Source organism: Schistocerca serialis, chromosome 11, assembly GCF_023864345.2.
Source record: "Schistocerca serialis cubense isolate TAMUIC-IGC-003099 chromosome 11, iqSchSeri2.2, whole genome shotgun sequence".
NCBI lineage: Eukaryota > Metazoa > Arthropoda > Insecta > Orthoptera > Acrididae > Schistocerca > Schistocerca serialis.
The window spans coordinates 203,355,326-203,377,480 of record NC_064648.1 but is presented as its reverse complement, the minus strand read 5'-3'; the positions used below and the strand labels follow the sequence as shown (position 1 = coordinate 203,377,480).

The window sequence follows — 22,155 nt, the reverse complement described above, 5'->3', positions numbered from 1 at the left end:
ATCTTCTCTATATGATCATTCAACTTAAGGTCGCTCTGGATAGTTACACCTAGATGTTTTACGGCAGACACTGTCTCCAGCTGTTTGTAATCAATAGTGTAGCTGTACAGTAGTGGATGTCTCTTCCTATGTATGAGCAATATGTTACATATATTTACGTTCAGGGTCAACTGCCAGAACCTGCAACATTCATCATTTCTCTGCAGGTCGTTCTGCAACTTCTTAGTATCTTCTGGCGTTGCTACTTTGATATAAACAACTGTTTCATCTGTGAATAGCCTTAAAGAGCATCGGACACTTTCTACTAGATCATTTACATATACTGTAAACAGCATCAGTCCTAACACTCTTCCCTGTGGCACTCCAGATATTAGCTTTACATTTGTCGATTTAGTTCCGTTAAGAGCGACGTGTTGAGTTCTATCTGCAAGAAAGTCTTGAATTCAATCACAGGTCCGCTCCAATACTCCGTTAGCTTGTATTTTTTTCATTAAATGGCAATGTGGGACGATGTCAAATGCCTTACTGAAATCAAACAACACAGCATCTGGTGGCTAACACACAATAAATCCACCTAGAAAGGAATATGAAGTAAACATAGGAAAGAATAATGTACACTGAGATAAGTCTTGGCATAACGATATGTGTAGGTACGGACGGCGGCAGTATCACGCACACAATGTACAGAAGGGTTGTTCACTGGCAGAGCTGTCGCTTATACTCGGGTAGGACATGTGGAAAGGTTTCTGATGTGATTATGAGTGCGCGACTGGAAATAACAGACTTGGAACACCGAGAGGTAGTTTGAGCTAGATGCGTGGGGCACTCCGTTATGGATACCACAATTCGGACATTACCACTCATCGCAGACAATGCAGTGGCTGACGTGCTTCACTTAACGAATGCGAGCGATAGTGTTTGCGTAGAGTTGTCAATGCTAATGGACAATAAATGGTGTGTCATATAATGGGGTACACACGAGGAACGTATTCGTTTGTAGAGTGATTAAAATTTTGCGGTAATGGGGTATGGCAGCAGATGTCCGACTAGAGTGCCTTTAATAACAACACGACATTGCCTTGTGGGCTTGTGACCGTATCAGTTGGACTCTAGAAACATGGAAAACTGTGGCCTGTTCAGATGAGTCCTGATTCCAGTTAATAAGTTCTGATGGTACGGTTTGAGTGTGTCGTGGTCCCCACGAAACTATGGACCCAGATTGTCTGCAAGACACTGTGCAAGCTGGTGGTGGCTCCAAAATGCTGTGGGATGTGCCTACATGGAATGGACTGGGTCGTCTGTTCCAACCTGAACCTACAATTGACTGGCAGTAGTTACGTTTAGCTACTTGCGACCATTTGTAACCATTCAACCATTTCATGTTCCCAAACAACGTCATATCACCACTTCACAGTTGGTTTGAAGACCATTCTGGACAGTTCGAGCATTTTATTTAGTGAACCCAATCCTCTGACATGAATCGTATCGAAAATTTACTGGACATAATCGAGATGTCGCTTTGTGCACAATATCCTGAATCCTCAACACTTTTGTAATTATGGACAGCTACAGGCAGGATGGCCCAGTGTTTCAGCAGGGGACTTCTAACGACTTGTTGAGTCGGTGCCACGGGCTAAAAGATCTCTGACATGGTATTAGGAAATATCCCAAGACTTTCGTCACCTCAGTGTGGTACCACTGATTCGATGTTTTGAGAGGTTGGCAGAATGTGCGACCTCACTTTCTGCCCCTACTGATGGCCCAAAAAATGGTCAGTGACATCTGTATTCTGTGAGAAAACATGTGTAATGGTACCAATTCTGTCTTGGGATTGGATGGGAAAAACGTGAAACGGCACATGTGCCAGGAATAACGTGCTACAGTGACTGTACGACAAAGAGGCCGGTGCTTACGTAAATGGTGCCACTGGGCGAGGCGCATCTCACAACAAAAAATAGAAGTGACCTCTTTGTCTGCGCGCAACAGAAGCTGCTTGAAAACGCGCCATCACGCCCATTTCGACCAGACTGATGTCAGCCAAGACGTCATTTCCATCTCACCGCTAGCTACTCGCTTTTCAAACAAACAAACTGAGACCCAGTATATACACAATGTCATCAAAAGTATCCGGACACCCGTAAAATCATACTTTTTTTCATATTAGCGGTATTGTGCTGCCACCTACTGCCAGGTACTGCATATCAGCGACCTCAGCCGTCATTAGACATTGTGAGAGAACAGAATGGGGTGCTCTGCGGAACTCACGGACTTCGTACATGGTCAGGTGATTGGGTGTCACTTGTATCATACATCTGTACTTGTATCACACATCCACACTCCAAAGCATCCCTAGGTCCACTGTTTCCCATGTGGTAGTGAAGTGGAAACGTGAAGAGATACATACACCTCAAAAACGTAGAGGCCGACCTCGTCTGTTGACTGATAGAGACTGCTGACTCTTGAAGAAGGTCTTAATGTGTAGTAGGCAGACATCTATCCAGACCATCACACAGAAATTCCAAACTGCATCAGGATCCACTGGAAGTTCTATGACAGTTAGGTGGGTGGTGAGGAAACTTGGATTTCATGGTGGAGCGGCTGCTCATCACATCACGCCAGTAAATGCCAAACGACGCCTCGCTTGGTGTAAGGAGCGTAAACAATGGACGATTGAACAGTGGAAAAACGTTGTGTGGAGTGAAGAATCATGGTACACAATGTGGTGATCCGATGGAAGGGTGTGGGTATGGCAAATACCAGGTGAACGTAATCTGCCTGCGTGTGTAGTGCCAACAGTAAAATTTGGAGGCGGTTGTGTTGGTGTGGTCGTGTTTTCCATGGAGGGGACTTTCACCCATTGTTGTTTTGCATGGCACTATCAGCACAGGCCTACATTGATGTTTTAAGCACCTTCTTGCTTCCCACTGTTGAAGAGCAATTTGGGGTTGGCGATAGCATCTTTCAACATGATTGAGCAACTGTTCATAGTGCACAGCCTGTGGCAGAGTGGTTACTCGACAATAACATCATTGTAATGGACTGGCCTGCACATGGTCCTGACCTAAATCCTATAGCACATCTTTGGGATGTTTTGGAACGCCGACTTCATGCCAGGCCTCACCGACCGATGTTGATACCTCTCCTCAGTGCAGCACTCCGTGAAGAATGGGCTGCCATTCCCCAAGAAACATTCCAGCACCTGAGTGAAGGTATGCATGCGAGAGTGGAAGCTGTCATCAAGGCTAAGGGTGGGCCAACACCATACAGAATTCCAGCATTACCGATGGAGGACGCCACGAAATTGTAAATCATTTTCAGCCATGTGTCTGGATACTTTCGATCACATATACATATCCTACAATATTAGAAATGATTTTTGTGTAATTGAAGTAGATATGTAACATCTAATGCTTAATTTTAATGAGCTGTTATCTGTCTGAGCTGGCCGGAGTGGCCGTGCGGTTCTAGGTGCTACAGTCTGAGGCCGAGCGACCGCTACGGTCACAGGTTCGAATCCTGCCTCGGGCATGGATGTGTGTGATGTCCTTAGGTTAGGTAGGTTTAATTAGTTCTAAGTTCTAGGCGACTGATGACCTCAGAAGTTAAGTCGCATAGTGCTCAGAGCCATTGTTATCTGTCTGAAGTAGTTCAGCTTCCAGGTGTTCCTGAGTGAGTGCTATTCGGCTGTTGTCAAGAAATAGGTGCCCGCTGTAAGTATTTTTCAAATATTCAAATTTTTGTGAATTCCTAAGGGACCAAACTGCTGATATCATCTGTCCCTAGACTGACACACAACTTAAGCTAACTTATGCTAAGAACAATACACACATCCATGCCTGGGGAAGGACTCGAACCTCCGGAGGGAGAGGCCATGCATTCCGTGACTTAGCGCCTCAAACTGCGCAGCCGCTATGTGCGGCAAGTATTTTTCTCCACGAGGAACTGGACATGTAGTGGATAAACATGATCTCTTCAAATCTTGACTTGGATTACAAGTGGTGCTTAACGTATAAGAAATTAATTGATAGTATACTTTTAAAAGTAAAAGTCGCACTAGAATATGGCGGCAGATGTAGCTGTGCATTTGCATCGCGTCGTTTAATGTGCAGAAACATACCGTAATATCAAAAAGTTGTGGGATGTAGAGTTTCTACGAACTGCATTTAGTCATTCTCTTCCTCGTGTTCTAAAGTCCTCCACGTCACGCGTTATTCGTCATGTACACTATGTGATCAATAGCATTCGGACAGCAGGCTGAAAATGACTTACAAGTTTGAGGCACCCTCCATCAGTAATGCTGGAATTCAATACGGTGATGGTCCACCCTTAACCTTGATGAGAGCTTCCACTCTCACAGGCATACGTTCAATCCAGTGCTGGAAGGTTTCTTGGGGAATGACAGCCAATTCTTCACGGAGTGCTGCACTGAGAAGAGGTTCCAAAACATCCCAAAGGTGTTTTATAGGATTTAGGTCAGGACTCTGTGCAGGCCATTCCACTATAGGGATGTTATTGTGTGTAACCACTCCGCCACAGGCCGTGCATTATGAACAGGTGCTCGATCGTGTTGAGAGATGCAGTTGCCATCACTGAATTGCTCTTCAATAGAGGGAAGCAAAAATTTGCTTAAAACATCAATGTAGGCCTGTGGTGGGATAGTGCCACGCAAAACAACAAAGGGTGCAAGCCCCCTCGATGAAAAACACTACCACACCGTAACACCACCACCTCCGAATTTTACTGTTGGCACTACACACTCTGGCAGATGATGTTCACCGGGCATTCGCCATACTCACACCCTGCCATCGGATCACCACATTGTGTACCGTGATTTGTCACTCCACACAAGTTTTTCCACTGATCAATCATCCAGTTTTTACGCTCCTTACACCAAGCGAGGCGTCGTTTGGGATTGCCAGTGTGATTTGTGGTTTATGAGCAGCCGCTCGACCATGAAATCCAAGTTTTCTCACCTCCCGCCTAACTGTCATTGTACTTGCAGTGGATCCTGATGCAGTTCGAAATTCTTGTGTGATGGTCTGGATAGATGTCTGCCTATGACACTTTAAGATCCTCTTCAACTGTCGGCGGTCTCTGTCAGTCAACAGAAGAAGTCAGCCTATAGACTTTTGTGCTGTCCGTGTCCCTTGCCGTTTCCACTTCACTATCACATCGGAAACAGTGGACCTACGGATGTTTAGGAGTGTGGAAATCTCGCGTACAGACGTATGACGCATGTGACGCCCAATCACCTGACCACGTTTGAAGTTCCGCACAGTGCCCCGATCTGCTCTCTCACGATGTCTAATGACTGCTGAGGTCGCTGATAGGGAGTACCTGGCAGTAAGTCTCAGCACAATGCACATACTGTGAAAAACGTATGTTTTTGGAGGTGTCCATGTACTTTTGATTACTTAGAGTATGTTGTGTAATGAAGACTCATAGTTGTGAGCTAAACACATCGAATTAACCTCTAATGATCCAAAGGATTGGTTTACTAAGTTTTACAGTATATTTATGAGTGGCAGTGAGGTGCCCAGAAGTTTCAGTAGTGATTAAATCGTACCTCGAAACACTGGATATGTGTTGTAATCAGATCGACCATTCTTTCAACAGAAATTAGATATTTTCGATTCATGTTAATTGGCAAGAATAGAAGTTTAACACAGTAAGAAATGGAAGCTGACATGTTTCTGAAGTTGTACAGTAGTGACTGCTGGTAATTTTTCTCATGCTAATGAAATCACAGTGAGTGCCAAAGAAGTCTGGTACACAAATCGAACTTCGTCTCGACACACACTAAAAATTTCAAAATCGTGTAGTTCACAGAAATATGACAATGATAAATCCAAGCTCTGACTGTTCTGAACGTAGACTCTGACTATAGATAATCTTTCACTTGCTACTGAATACATAAAATCAGACAATGGGTGCACTAACCTGACGATCTCAAACTGGCAACAACTGAATGGGAAAAGCCCTTAAGATAGTGTTAATTGTCAAGTAGTGTTTACTCTGAATTGATGCAGTGCGTGTAATGGAATTTCTACAAACTTCAAAAAGATAGAGTTTTCAGTATGTGTTGTGCTCACAACTTAAATTTTAAACCAAAGTAATTAATTGAAAAGTGTCCTCCAATTGTGTGTTTTGAACTGAATAGTGAAGTGAGAACTAATTTCTGTTTGGACTGGTTCCAAATAGTGCAGTGATTTGATCGAACTTTGACTGAGCTAATCTCTCAAGTTTCATAATTAAAGTAAATGCAGGAAAGTGTCTTAGGTCAGTGTTTAATCCAAAGGAGTGAGTGTATTCTGTTTAACACTGTGACCAGGAGAAACTTCTTTAATTTTTTTATTTTACACATCTAGTTTCGTAGTACCAAATTAAGGAGCCAGTCTCAAAGGTCAAGGAACGTGTCAGTACATGAAAGTACAACATAAAAGTGATAGCAGACAAAATAAAGTGTTTATGAACCCAAAAAAAGACAAGTCATAAGTTCATGTAAATGCAATCAACAACATAACACAGGGATCAGCTTAATTTTTCAAGGACTTATCGACAGAATAGAAGGAGTGACGCATGAGAAAAAACTTCAGTTTAGATTTGAAAGCTTGTGGATTATTGCTAAGATTTTTGAATTCTTGTGGTAGCTCACTGAAAATGGATGCAGCAGTATACTATACATCTTTCTACAAAAAAGGCATTGCGACCCAAATGGAGATTGGATTTCTGTCTTGTATTAACTGAGTGAAAACTGCTAATTCTTGGGAATAAGGTGATATTGTCAACAAGAAACGTCAGCAAAGTGTTTGTATATTGAGAGGCCAATCATAGAAAACCCAGACTATTGAACAAGGCTCGACAAGAGATTCATGAACTTAGATTTACTTAAAACACACAATTAAGTGGCATTGGACGATTTTGGTGGAGCGAGTGAGATGTGTTAGTTAAATATTTTACCTCAAAGGTGTAACTTAAGTGTTCTCCTTTCGTACTTACTCAAAGACAGTACGTCTTTGGTTAGAGTTCTAACATTAACAACTGACATTGACTGATGTTCAAGATATTCGGCTCCACAGAACGTGGAAGCATTTGTCAGATCTAGAGGATAATGGCTGCACACAACACTGTAGTCACACTCTGCAGGCATCTTCGAAGTGTGGTGTATGCTCTCATCGTTCTCGTCATCTTGAGTAGTACATCTCGACATTTCCTGTTGCAACCACAGCCATTATTGTCCTGCAGTACAGCATAGAGATAAGTACATGAGGCTGAAGCTCTAACTGCAGCTACAAGCTTATGACTAGGCAGGAGCAAGCTAGTGGGTGTACGAGTAAGTGTGAGACTTCAGATGCTGACAAGGGGAACTCTGTTGGTGAATAACAAGGTACGTTATGAGGATATTACCAAATACACACACACAAAAAAAAGTTTTGCACCACCCCAGTGCCCAGAACTCCTGAAGATAGACGTTGACTGTGGATATTGTATCACAGGCACAGTCCCTTTGACTGTTCAGAGATGTCACTAAACCTGCCCAAAGATGTACACAACAATGCATGAGCAGCGCCTATTAGATGGAGGGGGTACGACAGCCCTTCAGTTCCAGTCATCCCACCAGGAAGGAGGTACACGGCTTGTGTTGTCTGTAGTTCAACCACACCTAGAAAAACAATAGCGCGGTTCGATCGCGTCTCTATTATTATTTTGTGCCAGGAAGGGCTCTCAAGAATGGAAGTGTCCAGGTATCTCAGAGAGAACCGAAACGATGTTGTTTGAAAATGGAGGAGATACAGAGAGACATGAAGTGTCGATGATATGCCTCACTCAGGGTGGCCAAGGGCTACTACTGCAGTGGATGACCGCTACTTACGGATTATGGCTCGGAAGAACCCTGACAGCAACGCCACCATGTTGAATAATGCTTTTCGTGCAGCTACAGAACATCTTGTTACGACTCAAACTGTGCACATAAGCTCCATGGCGAGGTCCATCCTTGCAACCATGCCACAATGCAGCGAGGTACAGATGGGCCCAACAGCGTGCCGAATGGACTGCTCAGGATTGGCATTATGTTCTCCTCACCGATGAGTGCTGCATATACCTTCAACCAAACAACTGTCAGAGAAGTGTTTGGAGGCAACCCGGTCAGGCTGAACGTGTTAGACACACTGTCCAGCGAGTGCAGCAAGGCGGAGGTTCCCTTCTGTTTTGGGGTGGCATTATGTGGGGCCGACGTATGCAGCTGGTGCTCATGGATGGCCCCGTAGTGGCTGTACGATACGTGAATGCCATCCTTCGACCAATAGTGCAACCACATTGACAGTGTATTGGCGAGGCATTCGTCTTTGTGGACGACAACTCGCGCCGCCATCTTGCACATCCTGTGAATGGCTTCCTTCAGGATAATGACATCACTCAACTAGAGGGGCCAGCATGTTCTCGAGATGTGAACCCTATCGAGCATACCTGGGATATACTGAAAAGGGCTATTTATGGACGACGTGACCCACTAACCACTCTGATGGATCTACGCCGAATCGCTGGTGAGGAGACAGACAATGTTGATGATCAGTGCGTTGATGAACTTTTGGATAGTATGCGACGACAAGTACAGGCATGCATCAATGCAAGAGGACGTGCTACTGGGTATTAGAGGTATTAGTGTGTACAGTAGTCTGGACCACCATCTCTGAAGGTCTCGCTGTATGGTGGTACAACATGCAATGTGTGGTTTTCATGAGCAATAAAAATGGCGGAAATGGTGCCTATGTTGATTTATATTCTAATTGACTGCACAGATTCTGGAACTCTCGGAACCGAGCTGATGCAAAACTTTTTTTGATGTGTGTACAATAAAACGATATTTGCTTTTCTAACTTATGCCGCTGTACGCTGTACTATGGATGTGGAAAAAGAGCACATGTAGTGATGGAACTCACTGCAGAGTAGAGGCGGTGCTGCCATCAGGCCAGAGTGTGGAGTGCAGAGTCGTGGGTGGTGCAGCTGTGACCGAAGTCCAGCCACGGTTGCTGTGCAGCTCAGTAGCGGGGGTGGTCCTGCCGTCTGCAGTTGCTGGCAGTCTGCACAGAGAGGCAATAGTTAAGATAGAGTTTCACATGGAGGCTGGAGGACAGCTTACCACAGACAGTAGTGCTGAGGAATTGTGCACACACACACACACACACACACACACACACACACACACACACACACACACACACACACACACACACACACACATAATGGGATACACATTGCCGACAAAAACAGTGGTTCAGCTCAGATAGATGACTTACCATTGCTCTAATCAGTTTACACTATGCTTCTCCAGAGTTCCCCACAGCAATAGCCTGGCATCTGAATCGACGGCATGCACCGAAATAAAGCAGAGATGAAAGGTACATACAAGAGTCGACAGTTATGGTGGACTGATGTGATAATGACTGGTTGGCAGATTTAGAATACATAACAACAATCACTCATAAATTTCAAAGGCAACAGCACTTTATGTACTACATATAGTTCAATTATTGCAAATAATGTTTGTGCCTGGGCATCAGCCACTGGTCTGTAGGATACAGAGAACAGTAAATGGGGAGGCTAAAGAGCTCTTTGAGTTATTGCATTCCAGCTGTCTGCAGAAAGAAGGCATGAAAAGAAATCGAACATACAAAAATATGGAAAATACAATTAAAAACGTTAAATGAAACCAGTGATATGATGTGAGAAGGCGTTAACATGTGTGATGTTACTTCCTGGGGATATCAAAAACTAAACTAAACCCCTCCCAAACAGGCCATGTAGACCCAACGGTTCCGACCGGCCGCCGTGTCATCCTCAGCCCATTGGCGTCACTGGATGGGGATATGGAGTGGCATGTGGTCAGCACACCACTCTGCTGATCGTATGACGGTTTCCAAGACCGGAGCCGCTACTCAATCAAGTAGCTCCTCAGTTTGCCTCACAAGGGCTGAGTGTATCCCACTAGCCAACAGCACTCGGCAGACCGGATGGTCACCCATACAAGTGCTAGCCCAAGCCGACAGCGCTTAATTTCGGTGATCTGTTGAGAACTGGTGTTGCCACTGCAGCAACGTAACCGACAGGAGTGTGCCTCGACATCCACAGGGACTCGCGCCAATTGAAACATACGTGCCGTTAGAATATACAAGCGCCAACTGCCTGTACTGTTCTGGGACCAGCATGGCGACAGTTTCAAACATCACGCGCCCTGGATATGCTGCTGCGCTTTCGACACGGGACAAACAGAGTGGCTGTTGTGTGGTTTTTGCCAGTAGGGGAAGCAGATGGCGTGACACAGAAAGCAAGGGTATCTATGTCCGTGTGCTGTGAGAGCTTCTTGAAAGACGCCAACCAAGACATTTCCATTCCGCTGCTCATTACTTGATTTCCAAGACAACTGAGAACAATTTTATGTATCCCACAGTAGAAAATAAGTAGATATATAAGAACCAACAATTAATTTTAATCGGGTTCTGGATGTGTCAAATTTTTAAATTTCCATGAGTTCCCCACCATGACTACTTCCACCGCCATTGTCAAGTAAAAGAGGTGCCGGCTGTAACAATTTTTTTAATATTGCTGTCTTAGTGCCCCACAGAAAAGTGTGTAGGCAGCAGATGGTCACTGTCTCTTGAAAGCAAGATCGGTTTCGAAATTCTGCATTATCTAAAAGAACAGAGGTGATATTATTCTTCTAAATGTAAACATCACAAAAGAATTGACCAGCTATGAAATGTTTAAAGGCAGTATGGACATGTGGTGAGTCGAGAATGATAAGTGTAGAATTGAAGGTATGACATTCAGCCGCCAAAATGAACCCGCTAATGTAAAGGAGGTAGAGATCAACTGAAACAAATAGTTTGCTGGGGTGGATTAAAACTGTTCCAGATCGTGCAATGGGACATCCTCCTCAACATTACCCTTTTTTTATAGAAATAGTCGCTACCATGTATACTTTCGATTCTTGTATAGGTGAACATAATCTCAGCTGTTTAAGTAAATGAATTTCATTTTATTTTGTCTATGAACCATTACATTTCAGGCTAAAATGTATAAAAAAGAAATTAATTTATTACAATCGATATATATGTTCAGTTAAAATTACTCTTCCTTTAGAAATATTTGAAATTACGAAACATCTGGCATACTTAAAATTCATATTATTAATTGCACAATCTAATTCTAATTATTAAATTGGTCTCTGGACGCACTTATAAAAAAATGATATAACTTGATGAAGCTGCTTCTTTTGTCATGAAAGTTTGTATTCTCTTTTGCTTTGTAAACTCTTTGGATTATAGTTAGTACCGCAGAATGTTAGGAATAGTGGGCATGCCTCTGATGGAATCAGACATGTTTTAATTTTGGCATTAACACTGTAATTATTGTTTTTATGGAAGTGGAGATTGTAAAGACGGTGTGACATAAAAGAATGGGAAAAGCAAAGAAAAATGTCACAGAAAGAGAAATTACTTCATCAGTTATCAGATCAACAGGAACCCACTGAGTTAAAGGACTTACAGCCTCAAGAATAATCTCCTAGGCGTGACTGCAGCCAACAACGAGAAAATGAAGTAAGTAAAAAAGGTTTTTTTTATATCTTACGCCTCTCTAAGCTTTTTAAACTAATGAAGAGACTGGAAAATTTAATGTGGGAGGGTAAGATTACAATTGGAACTGTAAACTGGGACTATAGCCTCCCCATTCATGTGCTCTACCAACAGCGCATGTGCTCTACCCGAGCGCGACTTTGGACCCGCCCTCATAGCTTTACATCCTTTAATGCCGTACTTTCCAAACTTCTCAAAAGTTCAGCTGCGAAATTTGCAGAACCAGCATTGCCAGAAAAAAGGAAAAAAAATGTTCAAATGTGTGTGAAATCTTATGGGACTTAACTGCTAAGGTCATCAGTCCCTAAGCTTACGTACTACTCAACCTGAATTATCCTACAAACAAACACACACACACACACACACACACACACCCATGCCCGAGGGAGGACTCGAACCTCCACTGGGACCAGCCGCACAGCTCCCTAGACCGCTTGGCTAAGAAAGGAAACACTCTCACAGGCTGTGGCTAAGCCACTTCTCCACAATAACCTTTCTACCAGGAGAATAATTCTATCAACTATCGCAGGAAAACTTCTGTGTGATTTGGAATTTATGAGATGTACTAGTAAGTATTATGCGGGGGATCATCAGTTGGTAGAGCAGTTGCCTCCAAAAGGTTAAGGTCCCTGGTGCGATTCCTGGTCCAGGCACGATTTACATGTGCCAGGAAGTTTCGTTTGAGTGAACACTCCGTCTGAAAGTGAAAGATTCAATTTGCGAGCAAGTTTGCTGTTAACAGTCTTAACCTCAGCTTTATTGAAAAATCAATTTAAGTGATATTCCATTTTTGGTCCATAACACTTGCTGGATGCCCCAATAAGTGATAATGTGAATGTGGAAAATGTGCACAAAGAAGTTACCGCAGGAGACACACGGTGGCGTTACAAGGTGTGGCAGGGGGATGGAGAGCCGTGGACGGCGCAGCTGCGGCAGGAGCCCAGAGACAGTGGAATGGCTGGGGTGTCCCCACTGTCTCTAGTGGCTTGACTGCCACGCAGAGAGACTGACTGGCAAAGTGTTTTCATGTGGAGGTCAGAGAGCAGATTATTACTTCTGATGGATTGTCCATACACAAATCATATAATACACATAAACAATGATAGTAGTGGGTCCACTAAGATGAATTAATTACCATTGACCTAATCAGTATTCAGTCTTCATGAGAACCCAATACTAGGAGCTTAGTACACCAACACATCGTACAGAAAACGAAAGACTCCAAAGTACGTACAGGAGTGAACAGTAATGCTGGAGTTATGTGGCAAAAATTGGACATCACTCTGAATACATATCGACAACAACGGTACAGAAATTAAAATCGGAAATAGGGTGAAGTCCCTCCACAGTCACACTGGCATGACGCCAAGCACGAAAGGTCTACAGCCGTCTCTGCATATTGGTTGCTTGTCACTAAGTAAGGTCTCGCAGGATGTGGGTACTGCAATGTTTGTGTATGTCTGTTATGATTAATGCGCTCGTCTAGAGAGATGATGATGATGAAGTCCCATTCTCCTTCACAGAGCGTGGGGGATGCTGCAGGAGACCCCCACCACTGTACCAGGCAAGGTCCTAGCGGAGGTGGTTTGCCATTGCCCTCCTCTGACTGTAATGGGGATGAATGATGATGATGAAGACGACACAACAACACCCAGTCATCTCGAGGCAGGTGAAAATCCATGACCCCTCTGGGAATCGAACCCAGGACCCCATGGTAGGGAAAAGAGAACACTACCGCGAGACCACGAGCTGCGGACTCTGGAGAGGGATTAGGTCTAAAGTTGACAGAAGAGTAGCGGTTTGAAGGGAAGTGGGGGAAAGGTCCCCAGGCAAGAGCCTAGGCGAAACACCTCTGCGATAGTTTGGGCGGGTTGTAAGAGCAGTAGCCGTTTTGTTGCTGAGTGTATAGCTCACGCAAGGGTAGACTTTGTTAGTAATGGATATCATACAGGTGCATACCTTTGACGTTGTGCAGTGGTGTTACTCGGCGTCTGCAGTGGGGTGCCAGTGTTGGCTTCTCGGTGAGCGTCAGCATATCTGTAACAGTTAGGTTCATCATCGTTTGGTGTCCAATAGGTCATATATCGTATTCAGAGTGTAGGGTAGAGTTGGCGGTTTGTTTGCGCGTCAGTGTGTGAGCTTGTCAGCTTCCCTGCTCTAGCCTGCTTTAATAGCAGCTGGCATATCCAGTCAGTGTTCCTAATTTGTAGGGGCTTGCTTATGTTTTCGCTTGTGGATGTATGTTAGCTCCTAATAGGGGGCTACGCTCAAGCAATGGCAATAGCCATTAAATTTAGTTCAGGCGTTAGGGATCATGCTGTAGGAGGCACAGTGGTAAGTATGGATGCTAGATAGCTCTCTGTGTTATTCGAAACTGTTGTCTACTAGAAAGACACCAAAATGAATCCAGAATAAGAAGATATGGGAAAATAGAACAGGAAATGTTGAATTAAACCAGAGATATTATGTTGTGACAAGTCATCAGCATGAGTCGTTTCACTTTCTGATAATAATGATGGCCTAGAAAATGGTCAGCATAGCCCATGTAGTGTGAGAAATCATGGGCGCTGGGGCCAGATCTGCTCTGGGACAAGAATGCTAACTGTGTTAAAAGTTGAATGTACTGTGCATCGCATCACGCTGTAGATATAGGATGAAGACATGTACGTCTGTGTGGTTGACACAGACAAGTACGTCTGTGTGGTTGACACTGCTAGGAGAAGTGGATGACGTGACACAAAAGTAAAGGGACATCTATGTCCTTGCACCACAGGCGCTACTGAAAGCGTGTCACTTGACTTGCACGCAGCTGACTGGCACCAGACAAGGCGTCATTTCTTCCTCGCCATGTGTTACTTGCCTTTCAAAAAACTATATACCCAAGTTATGTATCACATTATACAAAGCTGTACCACTGTGCACTAAGAGATTTAAATCCTGACAATTAATTTTAATGAGCTTCCACATGTGTCAACACATTGTTCCTCAATATGTTCTGGATCAAGACCTCTTTGGCTACTGGCAAGTTATACCGTACCTTCCATTGGTACTTTAGTAACCCACGTTGAGGTGTGTAGGTAGCAGATTATCAATGTCTCTTGAAAGCCCAATTGTTTTACAAATGTTGCATAATATAAAACAAATAAGGAGATAATATTCTTTTAAAATTAAACGCAGAAAACATTCACTCAATTGTAAAATGTTTAGGGGCCGTCTGCATACACGGTGAATCTAGAAAAGTATGTGGAGCATCAATGGAATGACGTCCACTCTCGAACCTTAGTGCAATTCTGTACATGATTGCTATGATGGTTGTAGAAATCAACTGAAACAATAAGTTTGCTGTTAACAGTCATAAGCTCTGCTTCATTTAAAACATAAAAATGCAATACTGCTAAATTCAATTTTTTTTCCACGGCGTTTGGTTAGTGCCACCATAAGCAACACTGTGGATGTGGAAGATGTGCGTCTGTAGTGACAGAACTCACCGCAGAAGAGAGAGGGCATTGCCATCAGGTGGAGCAGCTGGGCGTTGAGTGGTGGGTGGTGCGGCTGTGGCAGGGGTCCCGCCGTGGTCGCTGTGTGGCTGAGTGGCGGGGGTGGGAGTGGCCCCGCTGTCACAGTCTCCAACAGCTGGCGCGCTGCACAAAGAGATACTACTCAGGAGAGTGTCTTCACATGGGGGCCAGAGGGCAGTTTCCTGGAGACAGTACTGATGGGAAATTGACAGCACACAAATAACAGTGGTCAACACATTGCCAACAATGGTAGTAGCTCCAGTAAGATGCATAACTTACCACTGATCTAATCACCGTATCCACCACTTCTGCCGAGCTCCCCATACTGGTATGTTACCATACCAAGCAAGTTTGTACAGAAAGAGGCACATGTGAGAGGTATCTAAACGGGCATACAAGGCAACAGCAGACTCCTACATGCTCCATAAATCATCGAACATTCGTCGTCCACTTGCACCAGCGTGCACCAAATGATAGGTAGGTGTGAGGGCAATAAACACTGTGTAAGTGTTGTAATGCTTAGAGCCAATATCTGTTCGATGTCCAAATGATATTTAAGATCTGGTCACAGACACTGCCTGTTATGATATGTCATAGTTCGCTACATGACAACAGTGTCATGTCGAGTAACCCGCTTTTCTATAAGTTGAAGGAATACAATGATGCGAATTGGGTTCCCAATTAGAAGTTATGAAATATTGCCTCCTGTAATCTCACAGCATGGAGGTGGGGATCACAGTTCCATCTTTGGCGGAAGGAAGAAAATGCTTCAGACAAAATGTTTGTAGATTTAGCTGTTGAATCGTAAAAATAAAAAGCGAGGGTTCCCACTGAAGCTTTCTAAGTTGCTTTCCACCATCCACACATGGGATGGGGTGACAGGTTTTGTGTGGTATCGTTGGATTTCTTCCTCTGAACAAACAAATTGGAATTACAACTTTTTTTTAAAATCCTTATATATATAGAAAGAGAGAGAGAGATAGAAATAAATGAGAAGTAGATCAGGCAGGAATTCCAGTGTATCCAATACTGCATAAATATTTAAGCATATAAGAAAGACAAAGGAGATATGTGGGAATTATTAGGCACTACACTTGTAGGGAATACTTGTATTGTGATACAGTATGCAACAAAGGACAGTTGCATCGATAGGCCCCCATCCCATCAGTATTGTCGTTGTTAGAGATGAATTAGTAACAGCAGTAGGTGGGATAGCGAAGGTCTCAGTAAATGGAACCACTGCAGAGTAGACTGGACAGAAATGAGTAACGCTGTAGAGATTTTCAGGCAAGATGGGTGGGCAGAGATTTGACCTGCTCCTCCAAGAAGCAAGTACAGCGTCTTGACTGGTAATGTTCTCTCCTGTGCATGCTATAGACTGGAGTGTTCCAAAGTACAGTACACATTTTGGGGATGAAAGGCCCTGCGTCATGTGCAGCTGACTGAGGCTGCCTTGTTGTTGTGAGGGCTAGTTCTTTTTTGCCTTGTGGCGTGTTCACAGGATCTGCGAGGAGCAAGCAGCTGCAACCTGGTGCACATGTGCTCACGTCACCTGCTATAATAGATGTATTCCACACATGCTCCAACTGAGAACAACACACATCTTCTTGGAGCCTAATTTACTTCTGAAAAGTTATTCCTAACGTCCACGTATTGCTTGGAGGAATAAACTAACGATGCTATGGAATTCGCAGACGTTTTGCACACATGTATCCAGAAAGTGAAAAAGAAATACTAAACTGTAGTACTGATCTGGGAATAGCGATTACTTCAACTGTCTGCTTTATTACAACTAACTTTTCTACAGGTGAGTATTCACAGCACAGTAACACGATAGTCTGGAAATTGTAATACGTTTCTGGCCTTCTTGAACCTTAGTGCAGTGTTGTAAAGAGTTCCTGGTGCAAATAATACGTGACGCACATACTTCTCATCCTTATGTTCCCAATTTACAGCATGTCGCCATTTATAGGTACCTCACTGTCAGCAGCAGCAGAGACAACAAGGCTACTTGCATGAACTAGTTAACACTAGCCTAATGGGACACAAAATAGATGGCCGTTGATGATACACGACAGACACGTCTAAGGAAACTCAGCGTCAAACAATGCTGGTAAATTTACACACACACACACACACACACACACACACACATATGGAAGTGACAGCACAGAAGAGTGGCCTATGCTTACCTGGTTTCCATTGGCGTCTCCAAGAGCAGGCGATACACATCAGCCATGTCTTGAGGCTGGGAGCGCACTGCATCAGCCCAGCCCGGTGTGAAAATCACCTGCACCAAATGAGCCCTTATGAATTTAATGGCCGCCTGCTTGAGGCTGTCAGAGGAGTGCCTGACCGCGAGAGCAGCCGCAGCCGCCGCTGTCTCGACGGAGAGCTGTGCGGCCAGCTGCAGCTCGCACTCTGCCTTCAAGGCCGACACGCCGTACTTATCAGCGGCGGCCAGCAGCTGTGCAGACATGCCGGGCAGCCGGGGGGCCTGGAGTGTATACAGGTAGGCCAGCAGCTGGCGCAGCACTGGGCCCTCCACGTCCTGGACTGCGACCTGACCACTGCTGGCCTCCAGCGGGTCGTGGCGGAACATGGCTTCGAACACAGGGCTCCTGGAAGCCAGGACAGCCCTGTGCGCTGCAAGACGCGTGTCGCCGGCCACCAGGGTCACCACGGCGCCCTCCCCGGCGTCCAGCAGGGCGCTCAGATCCACAGTTGGGGTCTCCTTAGCCTCCGTTTCTGGTTCCACTGCCGACTGTCCTGAAACACACAGCGTCACTAAGAACCTTGTGCCCCCATAGAACACTCTGCTTACTTACTTGAGCCCTATGCAGATTTGCATCAAGAAACTATTGCGAATATTTTACATTTTATGTGGGTCGCAACAATATGCTTTCTCTCTCGAAATAATGAAATAGGTAAACAGCTGCAAATCTCAATCTACATTGAAGAGCGAAAGGAGCAGGTATAGGCACGCATATTCAAATACAGAGATACATAAACAGGCAGAATACAACAGTGTGGTCGGCAACGCCTGCCTAAGACAACAAATGTCCGCCACAGTTGTTAGACCGTTTACCAAGTGAGTTTGAAAGTATTGCTATAGTCGGCGCGCGAGCCATGGGACACAGCATATCCGAGGTAGCGATGAAGTGGGGATTTTCCGGTACGACTATTTCGCGAGTGTACCACGAGTATCAGAAATCCAGTATAAACACCAAATCTCCGACAACACTGCGGCTGGAAGAAGATCCTGCAAGAACAGAACCAATGACAACTCATGACATCATTCAACGTGGCGGAAGACCAACCCTTTAGTAAATAGTAAATTGCTACAGATTTCGATGCTGGGCCATGAAGAAGTGTCTGCGTATGAACGATTCAACGAAACATCATCGATGTGGGCTTTTGGAGCCGAAAGCCCACACGTGTACCCTCGATGACTGCACGAAACAAAGCTTTATACCTCGCCTGGGTCTGCCAACCTTAACATTCTACTGTTGATGACTGGAAACATGTTGCCTGGTCGGACGAGTCTCGTTTCAAACTGTATCGAGCCGATGGATGTGTGCAGGTATGGAGACAACCTCATCAATCTGTGTACCCTGCATGTCAGCAGCGGACTGTCCAAGCTGGTGGAGGCTCTCTAGTCGTGTGGGTGTGTGCACTTGGAGTGATATCTGACCCCTGATATGTCTAGGTACGACTCTGACAGGTGACACGTATGTAATCATCCTGTCTGATCACCAGCATCCATTAATGTCCATTGTGCATTCTCACGGACTAGCGAAATTCCAGCAGGACAATGCGACACCCACATGTCCACAATTGCTACAGAGTGGCTCGAGGAACACTCTTCTGTGTTTGAACACTTCCGCTGGTGACCAAACTCCCCATACATGAACATTATTGAGCATATCTGGAATGCCTTGCAACGTGCTGTTGAGAAGAGCTCGCCACTCCTTCGTATTCTTACGGATTTATGCACAGCCCTGCAGGATTCATGGTGTCAGTTCCCTTCAGCACTACTTCAACCATTAGTCGAGTCCATGACACTTCATGCTGCGACACTTCTGCGTGCTTGCTCGGGCCCTACACAATGTTAGGCTTTCTTTGGCTCTTCAGTGTATGAAGCCAATGACTGAATCACTCACTGACCCATCATCGCCCAGCCCAACCCGCTAAGGATAGAAAGTTGAAATTTGGAGAGCATGTTGATCTTAAATTGTAGGCGTCGTTTAAGAAGGCATTTTTCGAAATTTCACCCCTAAGGCGGTGAAATGGGGGATAAAGCTTTTTTTGAAAATAGGTCACTGGCAACTGCTTAATGCCTGAATAAATTTCTAAATGAAATGTAAAAAACAAAAACTGTGGTGCTTTAGATGTACCTGAAACACTCAGGTTCATGAAGAATCAGCATCTAGCGGCAGTGCTATTAAATAACAGTTAACCTTCCATTTATTAGTAGAGCACTGATATGACGCGAATTCGCGACACTTTACATTAAAGGGTTGTGGCAATTTTGAAGCTAGAACTACGAAAATTGGTTTGTGATTTTTCAGTCAGAAATAAATAATACTTTGAGAATTTTTGGAAACTGAGCCACTAAGGGGCTAAAATAGTGGGTGAAAGTTTATTTGAAAATAAATCATGTTGAAGAACTAATGAAACATAAAAAAAGTACATCTGTGGAAATTGGTATTTGACAAAAAAAAGTGTTTCAGTGTTTCTGGAAGTTCAAGGTCTAGGGGAGTGAGACAGGATGAAAAGTTTAATGGAATTTATTCATCACGAAAGCATACTAAAAGCTAAATGTACAGAAATTTGTATTTGCCTTCTATGTTACAAATATATACATTACGTGTTTCACTTTGTTTGGAAACTGAACCCTCCAGTGGGTGAAATGGGGGATGGAAAATTTCAAGACAATATTTCATCAAAAACTGTAGAGTTAAGCCTATGAAAATGGTATTTCAATTCTCGATTAGATATAAATAAATATGGATTAGAGGATGAAAGTTTCTAAGTAAATATCATCACAAGAACGTAAAACGCATGATTAACAAAAAGACTTGGACTTCAGCTACCAGAATAATCTTTTTGGCAGAAGTATGTTCAGAAAAGACCACGCTTCGGTGGCCTTAATTTGCGTGAAATGTTTAGAACGTGTAGAAATTTGTGAACAATATAAAAATTCGATTAAAGAAAGAAATATCTGTGCACACCCTACAGTCTGCGTGGGAGAAGCAGCGAGTGGTAATGTAGTCTCTAATTAAACCACTTAAACAATTTTCTATTGGTTTCAGCACATTTCGTCTGCAAAACAAGCCACAGATGTGGTGCAAATCTCATATCCTTAATTTCCTTCTACAGTTGTTTGCCAGGAGATCATTCACAAAGTGGCAGTTCTTTATTCAACGAGTTATCATCCTGATTTTCCATTTATTCAAAGAAACAACAATATTGTACTGCAGGAAACTGTATTGCTCTGCTCCTGATACTCCTCTTTGTTGCCAGTTACACAGGATCAACAACGGGCTAATAGTGTGTCGGGTGCGTTTCTAGGAACCATTAACTTGGGGTAGCAGCATAATGAGACATCAACCAGTCTTCAGCTCTTCTTACACATTCCAATACTATAAAATGTGATCAAAAGTATACGGACACCCCCAAAAACATACGTTTTCATATTAGGTGCATTGAGCCACCACCTACTGCCACGTACTCCATATCAGCGACCTCAATAGTCATTAGACATCGTGAGAGAGCAGAATGGGGCGCTCTGCAGAACTCACGGACTTTGAACGTGGTGAGTTTATTGAATATATTGGGTGTCACTTGTGTCTTGCGTCTGTACGCGAGATTTCCACACTCCTAAACATCCCTAGGTCCACTGTTTCTGATGTGATAGTGAAGTGGAAACGTGAAAAAGGACACGTACAGAACGACTGCGTACAGGCCGATCTCGTCTGTTGACTGACAGAGACCGCTGACAGTTGAAGAGGGTCGTAATGCGTGACAGGCAGACATCTATCCAGCCCGTAACACAGGAATTCCAAACTGCATCAGGATCCAGTGCAAGTACTATGACAGTTCGGCAGGAGGTGAGAAAACTGGGATTTCGTGGTCGAGCGGCTGCTCATAAGCCACACATCACTCCAGTAAATACCAAACGACGCCTCGCTTGGTGTAAGGAGCGTAAACATTGGACGATTGAACAGTAGAAGAACGTTGTGTAGAGTGACGAATCACGATACACAATGTGGCGATCCGATGGCGGGGTGTGTGTATGGCGAATCCCCGGTGGACATCATCTGCCAGGGTGTGTAGTGCCAACAGTAAAATTCGGAGTCGGTGGTGTTATGGTGTGGTCGTGTTTTTCATGGAAGGGACTTACACCCATTGTTGTTTTGCGTGGCACTATCACACCACAGGTGTACACTGATGTCCTAAGCATCTTCTTGCTTCCCACTGTTGAAGAGCAATTCGGGTATGGCGATTGCACCTTTCAACACGATCAAGCACCTGTTCATAATGCACGGCCTATGGCGAAGTGGTTACACGACAATAACATCCCTGTAATGGACTGGCTTGCACAGCGTCCTGACCTGAACCCTATCGAACACTTTCGGAATGTTTTGGAACGCCGTCTTTGTGCAAGGCCTTACCGAACATTGTAGATACCTCTGCACAGTGTAGCACTTCAAGAAGAATGGGCTGCCATTCCTCAAGAAATCTTCCAGCACCTGATTGAACGTATGCCTGCGAGAGAAGCAGCAGTCATCACGGCAAAGGGTGGGCCAACACCGTACTGAATTCCAACATTTCCGGTGGAGGGCGGTACGAACTTGTAAGTCATTTTCAGCCAGGTGTCGGGATACTTTTGATCACATAGTGCACCTTTCCTTCCTGATATTATTTTGAGCTGATGTACGCTAAAACAGCGTTTCAGATGACATTAATAATTTGAAAGGTTAAGTTCTCAATTGCAA

General features: G+C 44.3%; 1 protein-coding gene across 3 annotated transcripts in view; it reads right to left on the bottom strand.

The window, feature by feature from the left end:
- The window catches only part of LOC126426847 (ankyrin repeat and KH domain-containing protein 1-like), a 43,998-nt gene that overhangs the window by 14,049 nt on the left and 7,794 nt on the right, over positions 1-22,155 (bottom strand). For 2 of the 3 annotated variants that reach the window (XM_050088866.1, XM_050088867.1), the window contains exons 4-7: positions 17,347-17,923; positions 15,125-15,277; positions 13,596-13,673; positions 8,943-9,083 (exon numbers count right to left, since the gene is read on the bottom strand). In XM_050088866.1, the coding sequence (XP_049944823.1) occupies positions 8,943-9,083; positions 13,596-13,673; positions 15,125-15,277; positions 17,347-17,923 (949 nt within the window). The remainder of the gene's footprint in view (positions 1-8,942; positions 9,084-13,595; positions 13,674-15,124; positions 15,278-17,346; positions 17,924-22,155) is intronic. The other variant, XM_050088868.1, reaches the window with a different exon arrangement.